Source organism: Ceratosolen solmsi, unplaced genomic scaffold (genome assembly GCF_000503995.2).
Source record: "Ceratosolen solmsi marchali unplaced genomic scaffold, CerSol_1.0 scaffold1, whole genome shotgun sequence".
NCBI lineage: Eukaryota > Metazoa > Arthropoda > Insecta > Hymenoptera > Agaonidae > Ceratosolen > Ceratosolen solmsi.
Window position 1 is genome coordinate 8,888,482 of NW_011948415.1, and position 18,971 is coordinate 8,907,452.

General features: G+C 36.1%; 1 protein-coding gene across 2 annotated transcripts in view; it reads right to left on the bottom strand.

Annotated features, from left to right (window-relative positions):
• Positions 1 to 3,038: 3,038 nt before the first annotated feature.
• The window catches only part of LOC105368727 (Monocarboxylate transporter 1), a 38,456-nt gene continuing 22,523 nt past the window's right edge, over positions 3,039 to 18,971 (bottom strand). For both annotated transcript variants that reach the window (XM_011507811.1, XM_011507810.1), the window contains exons 3-10: positions 6,936 to 7,055; positions 6,628 to 6,771; positions 5,214 to 5,485; positions 4,719 to 5,005; positions 4,234 to 4,471; positions 3,987 to 4,152; positions 3,453 to 3,653; positions 3,039 to 3,340 (exon numbers count right to left, since the gene is read on the bottom strand). In XM_011507811.1, coding sequence (XP_011506113.1) covers positions 3,183 to 3,340; positions 3,453 to 3,653; positions 3,987 to 4,152; positions 4,234 to 4,471; positions 4,719 to 5,005; positions 5,214 to 5,485; positions 6,628 to 6,771; positions 6,936 to 7,055 — 1,586 coding nt within the window. In that variant the 3' untranslated portion in view covers positions 3,039 to 3,182. The remainder of the gene's footprint in view (positions 3,341 to 3,452; positions 3,654 to 3,986; positions 4,153 to 4,233; positions 4,472 to 4,718; positions 5,006 to 5,213; positions 5,486 to 6,627; positions 6,772 to 6,935; positions 7,056 to 18,971) is intronic.

Below are 18,971 nucleotides of genomic sequence, written 5' to 3' on the forward strand. Positions count from 1 at the left end.
GGAGGAAGAGAAGGAGGAGGAAGCGGGGGGCTAGCGGTTGCGTTTGCGATTATCGTGCGTGGAACGGGGGTGGGGGTTGAGAAGGAGGAGGAGGAGGAGGAGGAGGAGGAGGAGGATGGGTGAGCAAGCAACGACGACTATAATATTCTCCACTTACCCGGAATTGAGCCAAGCGTCGATCGGAGGTTAGTTAGCTTTTACAGCTCTTTCGCTCGTGCTTTATTAAAAAAAAAATGGAGAGGCCGACTGGATGAGAAGAAGGACAGCGCGCTTAGGACGCGCGTCTTCTGCCACTGCCAATATCGCGCGGGTTATACGCGGCTGTTGCCGCTACAACTGCCTTACCACGTCTGCCAATTGTCAATGGCAGCAGGTATCCGCTCCGCGTCCAGTGTCCCGCTTCGCGACTCCGTAACCTCACTTTTTACCGTCGCCGACAGTGCTAGTCGAGCCGTGACGTGGCGCCCTCTTTCGCACGCCGCTTCTAGTTTCGTTGACGTTGGTCCGTGGCGGCGCAGCTCCATCGGTATGTAAGGGACGGGGGCAGGTTCGATAAGTTTTTTTATTCCGCTCTATTCTCTATCTGCGATCGCTCCTTCCTCCCCAACTGTGGTGCACATGTATTTTGAAAGTTCGCTGGTGCGTGCCAGGTCGACCCGCTCGCAGGATTTCGCGAGGGCAGGCACGGTAAAAGCGCGAAAATCCTCCCGATTGGGATGCTGCGGAGCGGGAGGTGCTTACGACATTGTGACGATTAAAGAAGCTTGGCGTGCGTGGATGTTTACGCTCGAGGCAGCAATAATGTGAAATATATCGAGGGCAGCGCTGTTAAAGGGAGATGAGAGTGAATGCCGATGACGCGTATTGGCTAATAAAAGTGAAAGCGATTGATGTCGATGTAAGTGTGATGTGAACTTAACAGCCTCTTAATTTATAGCTTAGGCGTAGCGCTATAGCGAACAGCTATGAACCCGCGCGCCGCACAAGATAAATAAGGATTTTATGTAAGATAGTAGTTTGTTTTATATTGGTTAGCGAGTAGATAAGGTAAGACAATGTTCCTCCCGTCATATTCTGCGTAACGTGCATGCCAAATAATTAGCGTAGTAAATGTAGCTAAATAATTAAAAGTTACTGTGTGTACTTGAACTTGATTAGAGCGCATGTAGTTGCTGGGGGAGGGGGGGGCGATAGATACTTGGCCCTGCAGTTACTCGAGCGCGAATATTTATAATGAATTAAGGAAAAGTTCACGAGGTCCCGGAAAGGTCGATGATAAGCGATCGTGTACGGATCAATAAGAATTATCGAGGCTTTTCAATATGTGCAAAAACGCAATCGCATGGTAATTAGTGTTATAATGCTTGTACAATCGTAAAATTTTATTTGATAAATACGATGGCATGATGTTGGATAAAATATAGAAACGTACGTTGCAATGGCAATTGATTGCAGGATAATCGATGAATGATGTACCAAAAAAAAAAAAAAAAAAAAAAAAAAAAAAAAAAACAAAAAAGTGTGTAACAAGGTAGGCTATTATTATTGAATAATTAATTTCTATTTATTTATTATATATTTATTTACTTTTATCATTGTAATAATTTGTTAATGGCAATAAATTATAATTGTTTGACGCACATCTGAACTTGGTAACTATGCTCGTAAGATGTTACGTGTACTAAGAACGCATTTGATAAAAACGATAAAGATCATTATGATATTTTTGTTACGTAAAATTGTTAAAATGAAAACACGTTTTATGTCTATTTTAGCCTTTTTCTGAGGCAGAGAAGGCCAATTGTTAATTGCATAGCCAATAAATTGCTATTTATTTGACATCTGTATCTGAATAAGCATCTTTGCACGCGTATAGAAAATCTTCGAAATTGACATATCTGGTCCTTGTAAGAACTGCAGGCATTAAATCTGGTCCATTTTCAAGTCGCACATTATTATTTATACTCGGGACGACTTTATGAAGTGTCGAGGCAACACGCGAAACGTATCATCATTATGTTACAAGTTACAATTTCTGGAATATCTATTATATATGTATCTCTCTCTCTCTCTCTCTCTCTCTCTCTCTCTCTCTCTCTTTCTTATTGGCTCGAAGTTGAGCGAACCTACTACTAAGTAGGGCAAATATTGAAATAGGTATAAACGCTTACTAAAAGCTATAACCAACCTTTGAACCATATGCTTTTCCATTCATTATCCTCGCTAATTTTTACATTTGCTTAATATTCGTTCACGTAATTACAAAATGCACCCACTCTATGAAAACAATTTTTCATTTACACAATTTATCGAGCCTTTTTCGTTAAAAATTATCGTTGAATTAATATAATTCTTATCGATTAGTAGGTTTAATAACAGTTCCCTCGAAGTATCTCACTTATACATGTAGATAAAAATAGAGCACCATTTAGTTCCATGTCTTTTCATATGTTATTTTGATTACATTGTGTTTTTGTGATAACAGCTTCATTATCACAGACTTAATAAGTTGCGACGATAATAAGTAGTACGTCAAAGCGTAGTTTCAGATACAAAATAAAATCAATAGTACAAATGTTAGCCACTTATATCTAATTAATATTTAGGCGTAATATATCAAATTAATATCGTACAATACAAAATATGGATATTCACTCGACGAGGACAAAAACATTGACCACGAAGAATTATTTTACGATATCGACGAAGACTCATCTTTTCGTTTCTTTTTTTTCTTCTTTTTATTCTTCTCTTCTCTATTTTTCCCCAAGAAGGCGTTTGTTAAAAAAAAAAATCAACTACAACATAATGAATTTCAATACGAAGAGTTCTTATTAAAATAAATAAATATCTAATTATGGTTTAAAGAAATAATAAAAATGCAATTTTCTACTTAAAACAACAAATTGGAAGGAAGAACAAAAAATAAAAAACATTAAAAAAAAAAAAATAAAACAGAAAAAACAAAACAAAACAAAACAAAAAAAAAGAAAGATAAAAGATATATAAAGGAGAAAAAATTTCTTTTTACTACCCTATCTTGTTAAATTGTAAAATAAAATAATGAATAACTAAATTAATCGAGCCCAGAATCAAAGATAAGTAGATAATAGAACTTTTTACAGGAAGGTGAGAATAGTGTTCACACACATATTTATGAAAATAAGAGTATTCAATTTATACTAAGCAACTGTATCTATCCTCTGTAACTTTTCGCTCCTTTTTAATATTCTACTCCTAATAGGTGGTATAATAAATAGCATGACTCCGCTGAAGGCTATCATTGTCCCAGCAACGTAAAAACCAGGATCGTAGGATTTTAGCTTATCGGACAGGACACCTGCAAACAAACAAACAAACGGACGAGGAAATTTTTTTTACAACCATTAATAAGCCATATAATTATGAATGCAGCTAAAGGATAATCGGATAATGTAGTGGGACTGCCTTACCAGCAATGGGCGGCCCCAGGAACGAGGCGATCCCCTGGAATAACAGCACCAGTCCGAAGGCGTTGGTCAACCGCTCGAGGCCGACTAAATCGACCAGGCAGACCGAGGTGAGGCCGACGTAGGCACCAGCCGTGAATCCATACACCGACGCATAAATCGCAAAGGACACGAAGGAGCTGCAGAATGGGCTTAATGCAGTGGCTGCAAGATCGAAAGGAAAAGAAAAATTTATTATTGATTATAGGCTGATTGGTACCGTGCCATGACCTTCATACACACATGCATACATGCATATACATACACACATACATACATACACACACGCGCGAACGCACGCACACACACACACACACCCACACACACACACACACGCGCGCGCGCGCACAAACACACACAAACATTATATTTGTCGGGTCACGCGCGCGCGCGCGCGCGCACAAACACACACAAACATTATATTTGTCGGGATTTTAATGAAATATTGAGAAGAGAGTGACGGCCAAGTGAAACGGGCTATTCATAAGGAAACCTTACCTAAGCCGCAAACCGTCAGGCACAAATTGTACACCAGTAATCGATTGACCCAGGGCTTGTCCGACACATAGCCAAGAACGATTCTTCCGATTGTATTGGCAATTCCTATCACGGAAAGCAGTATGCTCGCGGTATCCTTATCCATGCCCCGTTCGATGGCTTGAGGCTTCAAGATGCCAAGACATTTTTAATTAGTCCCAAACTCCCAAACGCACCACGTAATGGGGATGATTGGGCCACGACTTACCAGCAAATAAACATAGGGTACGTTGAAGCCGATGCTCGTGCAAAAATTCGATATCGTGAAAATGATGAAGAGTGGATCTCTGAGTAAGGACAGCTGAAGCATTCGTTTCATGATATTCTCGTCGTTGGAATCGTCTAGGTACTCGGTACCATCGGTCGTCCTGTGTCCTGTACCGTTAGGAAGACTTCTCGATGACAGTCGTAATCGCGCGTTCTCCTCGCTATTCGTCAGCGACTCTCTGGGCATTGGCATTGCGAAACATGTCATCAATGAATGGAGCCTCGATCGATAGGGATCGAGCGCCTCGATAGATTATTGGATGTGTGGGATCGATCGCTTAGGGAATTGATAGGAGTGCGGGAGAGCAAACGAACAAACGAGGATTAAATAGGGGATCGAGGATTAGAAGCGTCGCTTCTCCGGTTGACAGTTGTTGGCATTCGAATCTAATTGTTAAGGAAATACGAGAATGGAAGTTGACTTACGAACGCTTACGAATGTTGTGTATGCTGCTGCGTAAGAAGACGTCCGAGCGATTCATTATTCCACTTCCACAGGAGACGCGGGGGAAGGGTTCGCTGGCATGATTGCCATCCTTTGTCATCAGGATCGGCTGGCTCAACGCGAGGCGAATGTTGTTCGAAGCACCCTCCGAGGTTTTCGCATTAGAATGCTTCTTCGGGGAAATGTGACTGACGCTTAAGCATCGGTCGACTCCTTGTTTCACCCTGTCCGACGCCTGGAACATCGATGTGCCGTTCTTCGTCACATCCTGTGGGCATTCGACGCGTCGGTTAGTCGTCCCACCTCGTTTTCCAATAAATATTTCCCAATGAATAAAGCTCTCGCGATACATTTTAATTCTAAATATTGTCGTAATGATATTGATCGGAATATTATCAATTTAATAAAAACGCTGCCGGCTAGTGTCGGGCGTAAACGGAATGCTAAAGGTTGATTGGTACGCGATGAGCTGATACCTTAAGTGGAATACACTCGGATGATTTAACAGGCTCGAGGGGTCTGAACATAATGCCAAAGATGATGCAGTTGAGGACGATGGCCGAGAGTATCAGCATTGCATATTTGTAGCCTCCGAAGTACCAAATGAGGTAGGAGATAAAGGGCGCAAAAACGACGGTACCTAGGCCCGAGCCACATACTGCGATTCCAGTGGCGAGCGATCGGTACTTTTCAAAGTATATCGTCACACTCACGATCGCCGGTAAGTAAATCAGTCCGAATCCGAAACCTGAAAATTATTTACAATTATCATTAGGCTTTAATATACATATATATATATATATATATATATATATATATATATATATATATCACTCTCACTCTCACATCATCTTTCGTTGATTATTTTATCTTTTTGAATTAAAATGACTTGAAACAAGACGCCAAAAAAGCATAGGCGCACTCACAGAGAGAGAGAGAGAGAGAGAGAGAGACTACTTATTATCTATTACATCGATGTTTTCAACAATACGTATATGCACATATAAGAAATATCGACACAAGTAATGAGATTTTCATTTATACATCAACGTTCACGTGAAATCTAACGAAACTTAAGAATTTTCATTCTTTCTTTCGTCTTTTTACAAGACATAACTAAAAGGTATTAATTTTCTTCACGCGTACTGACAATTGTGTCCCTAATACTATTATCATTGACGCTATTACGTAAATAATTTGAATTACAAATAAAAAAATTTTTTTCATCGATTCAAGAACTTGCCATTTACTTAATATTTAATTATTGCGGCAGAATTTTATCGGGACGAGATACTTATTGTCCAATTAAATTTTTGTAAAAAGATATACTACAACGGATTATTGAATTATTCAATTATTGCAAGCGTGCTCCCGCTTCTTTCTCACATACGCCGTCCTACTAATGCGACGTTCACGATAATTATATTAAAATTATGCCACACTCCTACGAGATAGACAGCCCTTTCAATACAATTACAAATACACAAACAATAATAAATATTTTTGGAATTTATTTAACGATTTACTATTTTATCGATCGATTAATGAAAAACTGGAGTGATTTTTTAAAATTGATACTCGTCGACTGGCCAACATCTGTCAGCGACGGCCGCAACATTACAACACGAGGAAATACTTTAGTTGATAATGATAGAGCGCTAGTGGGATAATATTTCAAGAGCACTTTATTCCTGTCTAATCATTTTGAGGAAAAACCGTTGCCATTGCGCAAGACACTTATGAGCCGAATAAGCTTAAAAGACTTGGTACACGATCGATTGGGCCCACCTTGAAAATATCTCCCAGCGAATTTGCGCTCGCGTTAAACTTCCGAGGACGAGGATAGAAGAGCTCGGCAAATAAACTGCCAATTCTACGTCCAATACTTACCCGTGCCAATTCCAGCTGTAAAATACAGCATGACGATGCTGTTGGCCCAGACGCTGATCAACAGACAGGCGCTCGCTAAAATCGAGCCAGCGATCGTCACGACCCGGCAGCCGAATTTGTTTACCAGAAAACTCGAAATCGGACCTAAAACAAAAAAAAATCAAAAACAACATAACGCGTCCGCCGACTTATTTCAAGGCCGTGGACGATCGAGCGATATCAGTTGGCTCTTGGAATTTAGGATTTAGGCGCTCGTACTAATGCAGTCATCGTCAACCGCCCGAGCCTAGGATCTCGGCTATACTTACCCGAACAGTAAGTGACACCGACGAGCAGCGACGTGATCCATGATGCCGCTTGATTCGTCGTGTCGAAATACTTTATGAAATCAATGTGAAAGACCCCGTAGGAATACGTCACTCCGTCAGCTGAAAAATAAGGACAATTGCCGATATTAAATTTGACGATGCGCTGCTCGGATAAGGAGGGATACACGCTGACGATATTAGCGAATTTTTCGATCTTCTTGGAGGGAGTTAATCTACGAATTATAATAAATACAATAATCACGAAGCTTATTGTCATGCGTGTCGGTTAAGATCGATGACGAAGGTTTCGACCAATTCCGCGTATTCTTGAGTTTCACAGTCGATTTCTCCACGAGGCAGATTATTGGTATTAGTAAGGCTGATTATAAACAGCATTATGCCATAATTATTTTATGGCAAATTTACTTTAAAGAGCTCCTCCATAAACTTTAACGGAGTTCTTTGCTCATAGGATTTTATCGGCTTTTAGTGAAAATCGAAAAATCGTTATGCTTACAAAGTTTAGTTTTATAAAATTGCAGATAGCTTGGAAAATCTTGTGTGCATTTAAGTGAGGCATTAGTCTTATCAGAAATCTTTGAAAATAAATTGTATTTGATTGTTAATTTATTACTCTACGTGGGAGAGCTGAGAGGCTTAAGCAGAAATAAAAAAAAATTAATTATTATATATATATATATATATATATATATATATGTATGTGTATGTATATATATAAGCTTACACTACCGTAATTAAAAGATCGTTATCTCAAACTAACGTGATATATTTATTTTATAATAATTTATAACGATACTTTCTAATACAGAAATTTCAATAAATTCAATACACAAAAATTTGTGGCAATTTTCTATTTTTCAGCTTTGCTTGTTTTCGGTAGAAAATGATGAGGCTAATAATGAAATGACGCGCATAGTAAAAAGGTTAAAAATTATTTGAATTTTATTATACTCCTTCAACTCATTCGATGCATCTTAATTTATGGTGATCGACTATGCTTATGTATTACATGTATTGTTTTTACGATAGGGGAACCCATTAAACGTACAACATAGTCCATATCGTTTGAGGTTCCAGAAGTTCGTTAAATGAACGGGACGGTCGTGATTTTGATAGAACAATACCTACGATTCCTTATTGCCGCCCAACGATTGACTAATTAATGAGACAACAAGGCTATTATTAAAATTATATCGCAAGTTTTTGAAATTACCATATGCAGTAATTAGATTAGATCGTATATTTCGCTACCAAAGCCCCGGCAAATTATGCATATAAACTCACAATCAAACAATTAATTTACATTATTTTACAAGAACAAGCGATATATTATTTATAACGATATGTAAAATTAATATACTGACTATGTAGTAAAAATTAATTTATTAATTGAAATTTTTAATTGTTTGTAATTAAGTTTGAATATTACTAGTTGGTAAAATTGAAGATAATACTAACTAACAAAATAAGTATATCCACAATTTCTTATAAATTCAATTATTATTATTGTTTATTGATTTTATTTTTTTTAATCTTGCAATTTACTATATTACGTATTACTATAAATATACGAATCGTAATTAATCGATTGAAATCTTTTAACGTTACCTAAGTAAATTAGATTTTTTTATGTTATATGAAAAAATGTTGGAGAATCGATTTATAAGCCATGCAATTGGCTGTTAAAAGAAAGGTACTGAATAATTTAATTTGCCAGCAATAATACTTTGTTAATTATTTTAATTTTTAAACATGCTTTAACATATGTATTTACGATAAAGAAATCTGAGACAAACAATTATTACAAATAAAGCATAGACGAATTTCTGCCGTGTCAGTCTACAATGCATTGTACGAAAAATAATTACACGAGATAGAAATAAAAATGAATTTAGCAAATAAATTAATTTGCATGTGAAATTAATTTTTTTATACATGAAATTTTACTATATAACTATTTGAATAATAATAATAACGATGAAATGATAAAATTGACAAACATAAAACGAATCATCTGTTTAAACGAATCTTCCGAATATATATAATCTTCGTGTATTTATTCATGTTTATGGTCGATAAAATTTTAATCTACTTACATTTTTTAATTTGATTACCGCAATTTGCCTACAAGATAAATAAATAATGTAATAATATATGCGTTTTACCAGTCATCCGTAAAATATTTTTCAGAAAATTGATATAATTATTGTGAAAGTAAATTGCTTTTAAGTAAAGTCGTAAGAGGAATTTACGTAATTATGACAAATATTTGAACTTTCAAAATATGACTCCAATAAGTCCTATACATTATTTACGTGTACGTACGTTAAACAAATAAAAAAAAAAACAAAGAAAAAACAAAAAAAAATATATATATCTAACAATACAAGCAATCATTTTTATTTTATATTACATAGTATATGTGACATTTGCTATATGAAGTAGTATACTACACATATAATATTTGTTACATATACGATTTAAAATAGTGAGATCCTCCTTTCAAGTAGTTAAAACATCTTCTTAATAGATAAAGCGAATTTTACGTAAAGTCATTTTACTTTATCGAATAAACGTTCTTTTGTACCGGAAAGCTGTTACAATGATGAATGTGCATATAAATATGAAAATAAAAATTGTTTAAAAAAATAAAGAACAAGTTAATTTGTCAATTGAGCATGAACGGAGGCAAACAATGCCATGGCTTTCTAAATATTTATGTAATTTTATAATAACGTTTGATTGTACTTATGCACATGAATAAAATTGCTCGGTGATAATAGTAATATTTTTTTATCAATGCGAGTTTTATAATAAAGTCCGTTGTGCGACATGATTTTTGTTTTGTTTTGTTTTGTGCATTTGTACAATTCTCATCTACAGCGAACAATGCGACAATATTAAGACATTGTAAAGTAGATTTAGTTTCGTTGGCCCGATTCAAAAGTTTCAGACAATATATTTCATCACTTTGTGCGCCTTGGACATAAACAGTTATATAAGGAGTACACGCGATATAAAAAATAATGGAAAATACTTAATAACAAAAAAAAAACAAAAAATAAAAAAACAAAAAAAATTTCTTTAAATAAATAGATGGTTTTTTTATTTTTAAAAAAATGCTGGAATAACTGCAATAAAATGTTTAAACGCTGTTACGGATGTTCGAATAATTTGAAAAAGACTAATGATGCCGTAAATGGAGTCGAAAGCCAATAAGGTTTTAAAATAATAGTCATCGTAGTTTTATTCATTTAAAACATTAAGTAATTGTATATTTTTGTTTTCATTAGCATTATTCGAGAACTGTTGAATCAACATACATTCGGTATTATAAAAATTTCTTTTTGTCCCCGAGTTAATTAATTATAGCAATACGTTCAACCATCGCAATTTAATGAACCTTATATGTACATTTAATGAACATTATATATGCATATGTATTAATTATTATCATTAATTATTATCGGTAATAATTATTAGCGGTAGTGCGTTAGCTTAATATTTTGAAGCTTCCGTATCTGTTAGAAGAATTAATTAAGCAGTATGTTAAGCCTCATAGAGGCTTGGTATTTTCGTTAATCAAAGGTAATTCACGATAGCATCATTCCAAGCGGGAGTGCGTTCTAAAAAATTTATCGAAAAATTTATGTGAAAAAGTGGCTTGCACAACACGGCTAACTACAGTTACAACAGCATTAACAATAAAAATTATCTGCCGCTGAGCAAATATTATTTATCTGGTTCTTCCATGAAGAGTGATAAAATAATAAATAACCTAATGCCGTAATGTAGCCAAAGTACGTAAAACGTTTCGTCTGCCAGATAATGGTTGGTGCTACCGTTTTCCTGCACCACGTGGACATGGCAATGCTCGTCGCAGTCGTGTGCCTTAAGCACTTAAAAGCAGTGCTCGTTAATTCTTGCCCTCCTCCACGTAGCTCCAAGTTAAAATTCCTATCGCTCGAAACACTTTATTCCGCAATTACATTAGGACGTAGAGCGGGGAACTGGGAGGGGGGGGGGGCTCAAAAGCCGTAAATCGTGCAGAATCGTTGTAAAATTACGAATCGCTCGTCGCTCATACCAACATTTTATGTGCCGAGTGCTTTGATGGCATTAGCGAGCTGCGTGCCCGGCCCCGAGAGAAATCCTTTGGTTAAATGATATAACTCACGGAGCGATATTACGGGCCAGCGAGCTCGTCGTTAATTGCGATTGTTCGCAGACGGGACTCGCGACGCGACAGGGCACTTACTCGCGGCACGGGAAACTTTCGCCTACGACGAGATGGCAAGCGAGCGATTACGTCGTAAGGGACGACTCTGGCGCATCAAGGGCCGTGCGAGCACCGGAACTGCGAGCCAAGGGACGCACGCGAGATAAGTCGAAGGGCAAAAAAGCCACCCCACGTATTACTACTATCCTCTAACGATCTCGAACGCCTTGACCACTGGCTCCCCCTCCCCCAACCCCACCATCATCTCATACAATAACGAATCATCGTACGGTGGCTCGAGCAATGCCCAAGTACTTTCTATTCTCCATGCGGTCGTTTCGCATGTTAAGCGCCGACGCGATTTTCAGACGATTATCGTCGCCGCTACGGCCCTAGCCTTCTTCTTCCTACCACCAATCGACCGATCGAGTGATCGGTCGAACACGCATCCTCGGCCCTACTCCCCCCGCCCAACGTCCACGGCACGCGCGAACGTGTTTTTTATTCGCAGTGTCTCCTTCGAATGTCCATCACTCCGCATGAGCTCACTTCGCGAGCTCCCCGAACGCAGTATCGACGCACTTGGCTGTATACCAGGAGCCTCTCAACCATAGTACAGGCTCCGGAGTAACGGCCGTCAGACCTCCTCCCCGATCACGTCCCATCCCATCGCCAAACCATCCGTGCGACGTGTATTATTTTGCTAGGTCTATCCGTCCTTTCGCGACGAATGCGCGCACTCGCCGCTTCCCTTCCGTCTTTATTTAACGAAGGGTGGGCGCGTGCTATTGGAGGGAGATGCGCTTAGCAGCAGCGCCGTTAATCGGTCCGATCGCCACGTTTATTTTAGCTATTTCAAGACGGACTAGGAAGAGCCGCGCGCGCCTTCCAAGCGCCGCAACGCCCGATCGCTTTGAATTAACGCGCATCAAAGTGCTTCTGCTAATTATGACGCAGATGCCGCGCCGGGGATACTTTATACGTTTTAATTGAGTCGAGGTATCGGGGAAAGGGGGCTCGAATTGCGAAAAGTCGACAAGTTGGCGAATGAAAAGTTAACCACGAATAAAGTGCTTACGAATTGTTTAACGCGGCCCCGCGCTTATCTACAATTCGAATAATGAACGACTTTCTGATCATTCTGATGAGCGTTAGATCTTAGTCCTCGTTCGTTGGTGGATGAAGAGCCGATTTGCGAGAAATGACGATTCATAGAGCATGCGTTAAGGCCTCTATTCAACGAATGACATTTCTGCGTTTATGAAAGATCGCAATGGTTAATGAACCATTTCACGATGCCGATTTCACGCCCGATTATCCGTAAAAATACAATTCAACGTCTAACTATCGCCAATGCCCGACGAATGAATTATTGAACGTCATTGCAGCTGCTTCGTATATACGAATACGCGTCTAATAAATACATCGAATTTACGCTCGGCAATTACATGTACTTTGTGCTTTTTTTTTTTCATAGCTAGCCTATCTTTATAGCCTGGTCAATCAAAGCGCATAATTTGCTCTTTAGTATAATATTTAGAAGAGGAAAGAAAAAGGCTCGCGATTCCTTTTTAACGTTCATAATTATGATTGGAAAAAGCATCGCATCCCATCAATTAGAAAACGATTGTTTTTTTGTTTTGTTTTTAAGAGTTTAGTTTTTAAGTTTGTTAAGTGTTTCTACTACGTTTTGTCGTGCATTGTCGACAATTTTCCTTAATGGCGTGGACATGAATCAGTGTCGTTTTAGCTATAATCACGCATGTGTCGTCAGACTTAACAATCGATCGACGAAGAAATATATTTTACATCCAATAGCTCCTTGTCATCCTCTCTTCCGTCTAATAAAAATTAACATCTCGCGGTTTCACACGCTTAGTCCGATGCTCAGTGCTGCATCGTCGCTTTTGATTTAGCTGCGAGCCCAAGTACCAGTATCTCCCAGAGTGAAAAAGCCTCGTGACATAAAGAGGCTGGGTTAGAGCGCATACTCGCCTCCCATGGCTAATTAAATCAAAAGCGAACGCGCGTGAGAAAGAGAGAGAGAGAAGGGGGAGGGGGGGTTTAGAAGGTTGGAGGGAGGTCGGATATGATGAAACTCGGGGAGACGAGTAACACGTGGAAAGTGTCCCGCTCTTCGGGGCAAGACGACACGTGTCCACTCGTCTTGTGCACTTGCCGCGCTGAAGCAAAAGCACTCGCGCACATTATAAATAGAGAGCCGCGCGTGTGCAAGCGCGGCATCTCCGACATTCGTTACTCGCTCTTTACGTTGCTGTACGTGCGCGTGATACATCGTCGCTACTTTCTCTTCTTAGCCGACACAAAACCATACGTCAAAAGTACACTCGAGCTCGGCCATCCTTTATGCCGCCTAATCAACAAACTGTGCCACTCTTTACCGTCGAGAACGAAAACGAGTTCTTGCACATATAAATTCCTTGTACTCCTCGCCCTCCACATCGGCCCTCTTTTCCTTATTATTATCGTTATTATTGTCATCGTTGTAGTCGACGTCGTCGTCATCGTCGTCGTCATCGTTGTAGTCGTCGTCGTTGTCGTCATCGTTGTAGTCGTCGTCGTCGTCGTCGTCGTCGTCGTCGTCGTCGTCGTCGTCGTCGTCGTCGTTGTCGTCGTCGTTATTATTATTATTGTCATTATTATTATAAATTATTATGAATTATTATTTAAAAAAAAAAAAGAAAAAACCTTTTGAATCGTGTGTAGCATTGAGATGGGAGCGTTGCTCGTTAAACGAGACGTTTGCAAACGTATCTATCTGTACACGTGTAGTTTTTGAATTATCGCTTAAGAGAAACGTTCATCATTTGCTCATAAGTGATTTATTTCTTTCATCGAAATTATGATTTAAAAAGACGGACATAATTTGCTTTATATTCGGTGTAGACAAGACTCGAACGTTCGCTGAATTTTCCTCAATATAAGTTGAGAAATTGAATTTTTCAACTAAATTTTGCGAGTCATAAATTGTATAATCGACTATCCTCCTGATTAATTTATTATACAGTTTTGAATATACCGTTATAATAGTACAGTATTTGCGCAAAGAAACTATTGGCTTTAATTATTCGGAATCATTACTTGCAGTACCGTTAAAATATTAATGGAAAGGAAAATTAAACGCTAAAATTGTTTTGAATATATATATATATATATATATATATATATATAAGTATAAATAACGTTAGAATTTGAGCAGCTGAGAAATTGAAAATTAACTAAATTTCAAGCATAAATCTCTAAATGTTTGAAATTCCTTAAATTTATAAAATATAGAGTATAATTAGGAGTAATGAAAATTTTATCGCTATATATATTAGCATGTGAAAATGAACTGGTAAATTAATATTAGACAAATATGACTTGGTAAATAATATAATATTTGAATTACATATTGGCGTTGTGCATTATAAATGACAAAATCCCACTAATTCATTATAATTTTTCTATTCTGATTTTGAAACTTGTGAATGAAATTAGAAATTGTATTTTATATCTAATTTTATATTGGAAAACTTATAAATCGCAAATGATGCACAGTACAACAAATTCATGATAATGTGACTCCATTAACTGTAAGCTATTTGTAAAGAAGATTACGATTTCTTCGAGTCCTCAGAGATTACTCGCTTAATATTCTTTAGTAGATTTATAGAAACAAATAGAAAATAAGGAAATATAATATATGCCAATAGATTGTGGCATTCCGTAGAACTTTGCTAATGATATGTCAATAGATTACTGTGTAATAATAGTAACAATTGTCAATAATAGTTATATTGCAAAAATATGCCGAATGAAACAATACATATTGATAATTATATTTTTCAAATTCAAGAGAAATAAGTTTAAAAAACTAAATAATTACTTGTAGGAGCTCAACTTGCATGCTCATTTTTACTTGAGAACTGCCTTGTAAAATATAATTTTCTCAAAATAAAAATAAAGAAAATAATTAAATTTGGATTTATGCCAGTCAATTAAATCACCATATTAAAAAGGAAAAATTAAAAATAATAATAAAAGTAAAATTTTAAAAGCATTCGACACATATAGAATTAATATTGAGCTGTGTACAAAAATTTTATCAGCAAATATGATTGTTATATCACAACAAAGTTTTAAGCGAATTGTTCCAATTTTCATTTATCACCGTATCACTAATAAATTCAATTTCTTGTTATTTATATTACATTCACTAATAGGAGTCAACGTTTGAAATTTTTAACAACAAAATGAGGAGGCAACTGAATTCAATTAATTTACTCGTTATTAAGTGCAACATTGAAAATTTTGCTAAAATCCATATTTTAAGTGTAGCAATAATTAAATTTAGGCTATCATATAACAAATAGACATTTACTTAGGTAATGGAGCATTAGGCCAGAGTTCACACATAAAACGGCATAAGTTAACTAGAGTATTTTGGAATAATGGTTATCAAGGAGAATTAATATTTTTCTTTAAAAATAAGGAATTGACATAAAGAGAAATAATAATTAAAATGAGTTAAGCAACGTTAAATATAATATAAAGAGAGACAATTTCGTTCTAAACGTCGATTTTGTTTCTAATGAAATTTTTTATAAACAATCTTCTTATATATAAATTTTTTTATTTTTTTTATAGATAGAACAATCTCTAAAAGCACACGAGTATATCTGACATAAAAATAGTATTCGTAAATAGTATTTCATTACGAAATTGCTAGCTAGAAAATTATTTACTACAAAGTAAATAATATTAACGTAGTATTAAAACTAATACATCTTCATTAATTAATTAAAAAAAAAAAAAAAAAAAAAAAAAAAAAAAAAAAAAAAAAAAAAAGTACAATCTATAAAGATGCTTCTGTGTATAAATTGGCCTAAGTTAATAATTATTAAAAGAGATTATTTATATGAGATATTTTACTTAGCCCATTGTTGCTGGGAACATGGCTTTTGGCCAATATCGATGGAATATTTTACACGGGCATTTTATCTTTTAAGCAATAATTATCGAAAAAAATTACGAAACAAAATCTTGAATATATGATTGTCGAGGTATAGAGGCAACGTAGAGTGTTATATCAAAATCATATAACGCATATAACGTAATGCCATATTCCAATTAGGACGAATTTTATTTGCAGGAATGATGTAAAGATTTAATTAATTCAGAAATACGTAAACATTTGGAGTGGAGTACGAAATGTAGAAAATGACGGTAGTCTTGGTAGCATAAAAAATGAAATATTCCCCGGCAATATTTGCAAGGTTTTATTAGACTGAAAAGATTATTCCATAGAAAAAAAAAGGGGGGGGGGTGAAATGAACGATATTGGGCTGTGTGCGCGCGTGTGCGCGTACGTGTAATATTGTTTTTAAGGTTGCAGTCGACGATGATAGGAAACGAATTGGCAATAATGCCGAGCAAGTAGACCGAGCACTTTACTTTTATGAATAAGATTATAGTCTCTGATTATATCCAATATCAATATGCTAAATAGCGCTATCAAGGATCTATCATAGGAGGATAGTTTATATAAATTTTTCAATTGAGAAATAGTACACTTTTCTGTTCATTGCTTACATTGAATATCATCTATGGCAGGCTATTTACCTGGATCTTATTATCAGCAATTCGGTATGAGTGTAGACAATGTTGTGCAACTTAAAGGCTGAATGCCTTTCTCAAAAGTACGGAAGTCCGTATGTAGATCATGTCGGCGACGTACATATTTAAGAATATTACTCCTGTATTTGTACAACTGTTGCTTATCTCTCGTTAATTGCTTAACTCCTTTGACACATTGGATAGTTTAATACCAATATTAAAGATGTGCAATTTTTATTATTATCTTAACGTATGTGCGCGCATGTATTGTATCGTAATCGTGTTGCGATGGAACGCGTAAGTAGAAATTAATTTACTTATCCGTTGCCCGGTAAATCATTATTAATTATAAGGAAATTACATGTTTCGGCATTGATTTTGAAAAAATAGACTGATTACATAATAATCAAGAACATGGTTGAGAATTGAATCACCAGCCTCTCTCTTTCCGAGAGATTGCGATTACTAATTGAACTATCGAGATCGTCGTGGTTAATTACTTTTATTGTTATTTTTATCAAAATACCTCGAGGGAGGCGGAATATTTTCAACGATTAACGCACGTTTATCATAAATTTTATTTTCTAACGAAACACTCCAATTTCTACATTGTATAAATCTCATTGATTGTTTAAATGAAAATTTTCTTTCCGTTAAAGAGACGCTATGAGTTCATCAGCGACTCTTAAATGTCTTATTAGCTATATTCGAAGAAGTATCTAATGATAAAAATCCATTTACGCTCATACGATTATTTTCATCGTGTATTTAGAGAAAGTGATCGAGCCTTTTGTAAGATTCATTATTAAAATTAATATGGATTAAAAAAAAAATAAAGGATTATGAAAGTGTTTGTTATTTAGATCTTTTAGGAAGGTGCTGATTTTCCAAACAAAAAAAAAAACTCTTCGACGATATTAATTAAACGAGCCAACAGTGACACGCATGTAAAATCATAATGTAAGAGATAATAGGGATACGGGATGAGGAATGGAAGAGATGAACGTCTTCTTGGTCGTTTATTCTACGAATGGATAGATTTATGAAATGTCCGATATCTTATTATTATACTGCTCAACACATTCTAATTGACACTACTAGATCATCATTATCTAATTGTCCCTTTGGAATATTATCTAAAATTTTATGGATATTTCTATATTTCGCTTTCACGACTTATGCGAAATTTGCTAATAAATGCGACGATGAAGGACAAGTCCACCTATACTCGCCCATCAATGCACGAGGTATTGAGAAATATTTTCATTTCGGCGTCATTAATCTCGTGTCAATTGCTTTAAATTTAAGTCGAGCGGTAACGAATTTTGTCACTTAACCTAATGTACGTCGCTCAAAGCGAAGAAAGAAACTAAAAAGTACAATCTGATTGTTCGTAAATGTCGTTACGCGTATATTGGCGTTATTTAAAAATGTTCCCATGCTAACCTTCGCACAACGACAATAGCATTAATCGCGCCTTGCCAACGAAAAAGGATACGAGCTGCTTTCGTCATTTCTGAATCAGACGGTATACAGCCATGTTATAATGTTAATAGAGCGCCCCTTAAGTACTTGCGTCAAACGGGTTGTACATGCACTTGAGCTACGCTTATCGAGATATTGATGCAAAGTAAACAAGAGAAAGGAAGAAATGAAAATGCTTCATTGATTTGAATCATGCACCTCGCTCAAACAAACATGCCTTTTATCGTTTAAACCTTGTTTCCATCCACAATATCTTCTGCCAGCCATTATTTATGTGTGCGCATGTAAGGCTTCTTTAAACAACGATATTGAAGAATTTATATCGATATAAATTCTTCTTTTTTTTTTTTTTATAAACTATATTTACAATACACTAGGCTTTATCATTAAAACGACATTAATGGGAAGAAATATTGTTGTATTTGGAAACTTTACGAGTACAACGATTATCCTGCTTCTATAAACAAACTAACCAATGCAATGACAGACTTAAATAAAAAAGATAAAAGATAAAATTACCAATTAATTTGAGGGATTTATTCAAATTTAAACAATTAATTTGCTAATTTGTATATGCTTGATTTATGAGCCAAAGCAACATATATATGATATTATGAATTCTGAATAGGCTAATCCAACTATCTATAGCTGCATAACGAACAGCATAATTTTCTTTTCTATTTTTGCCTAAT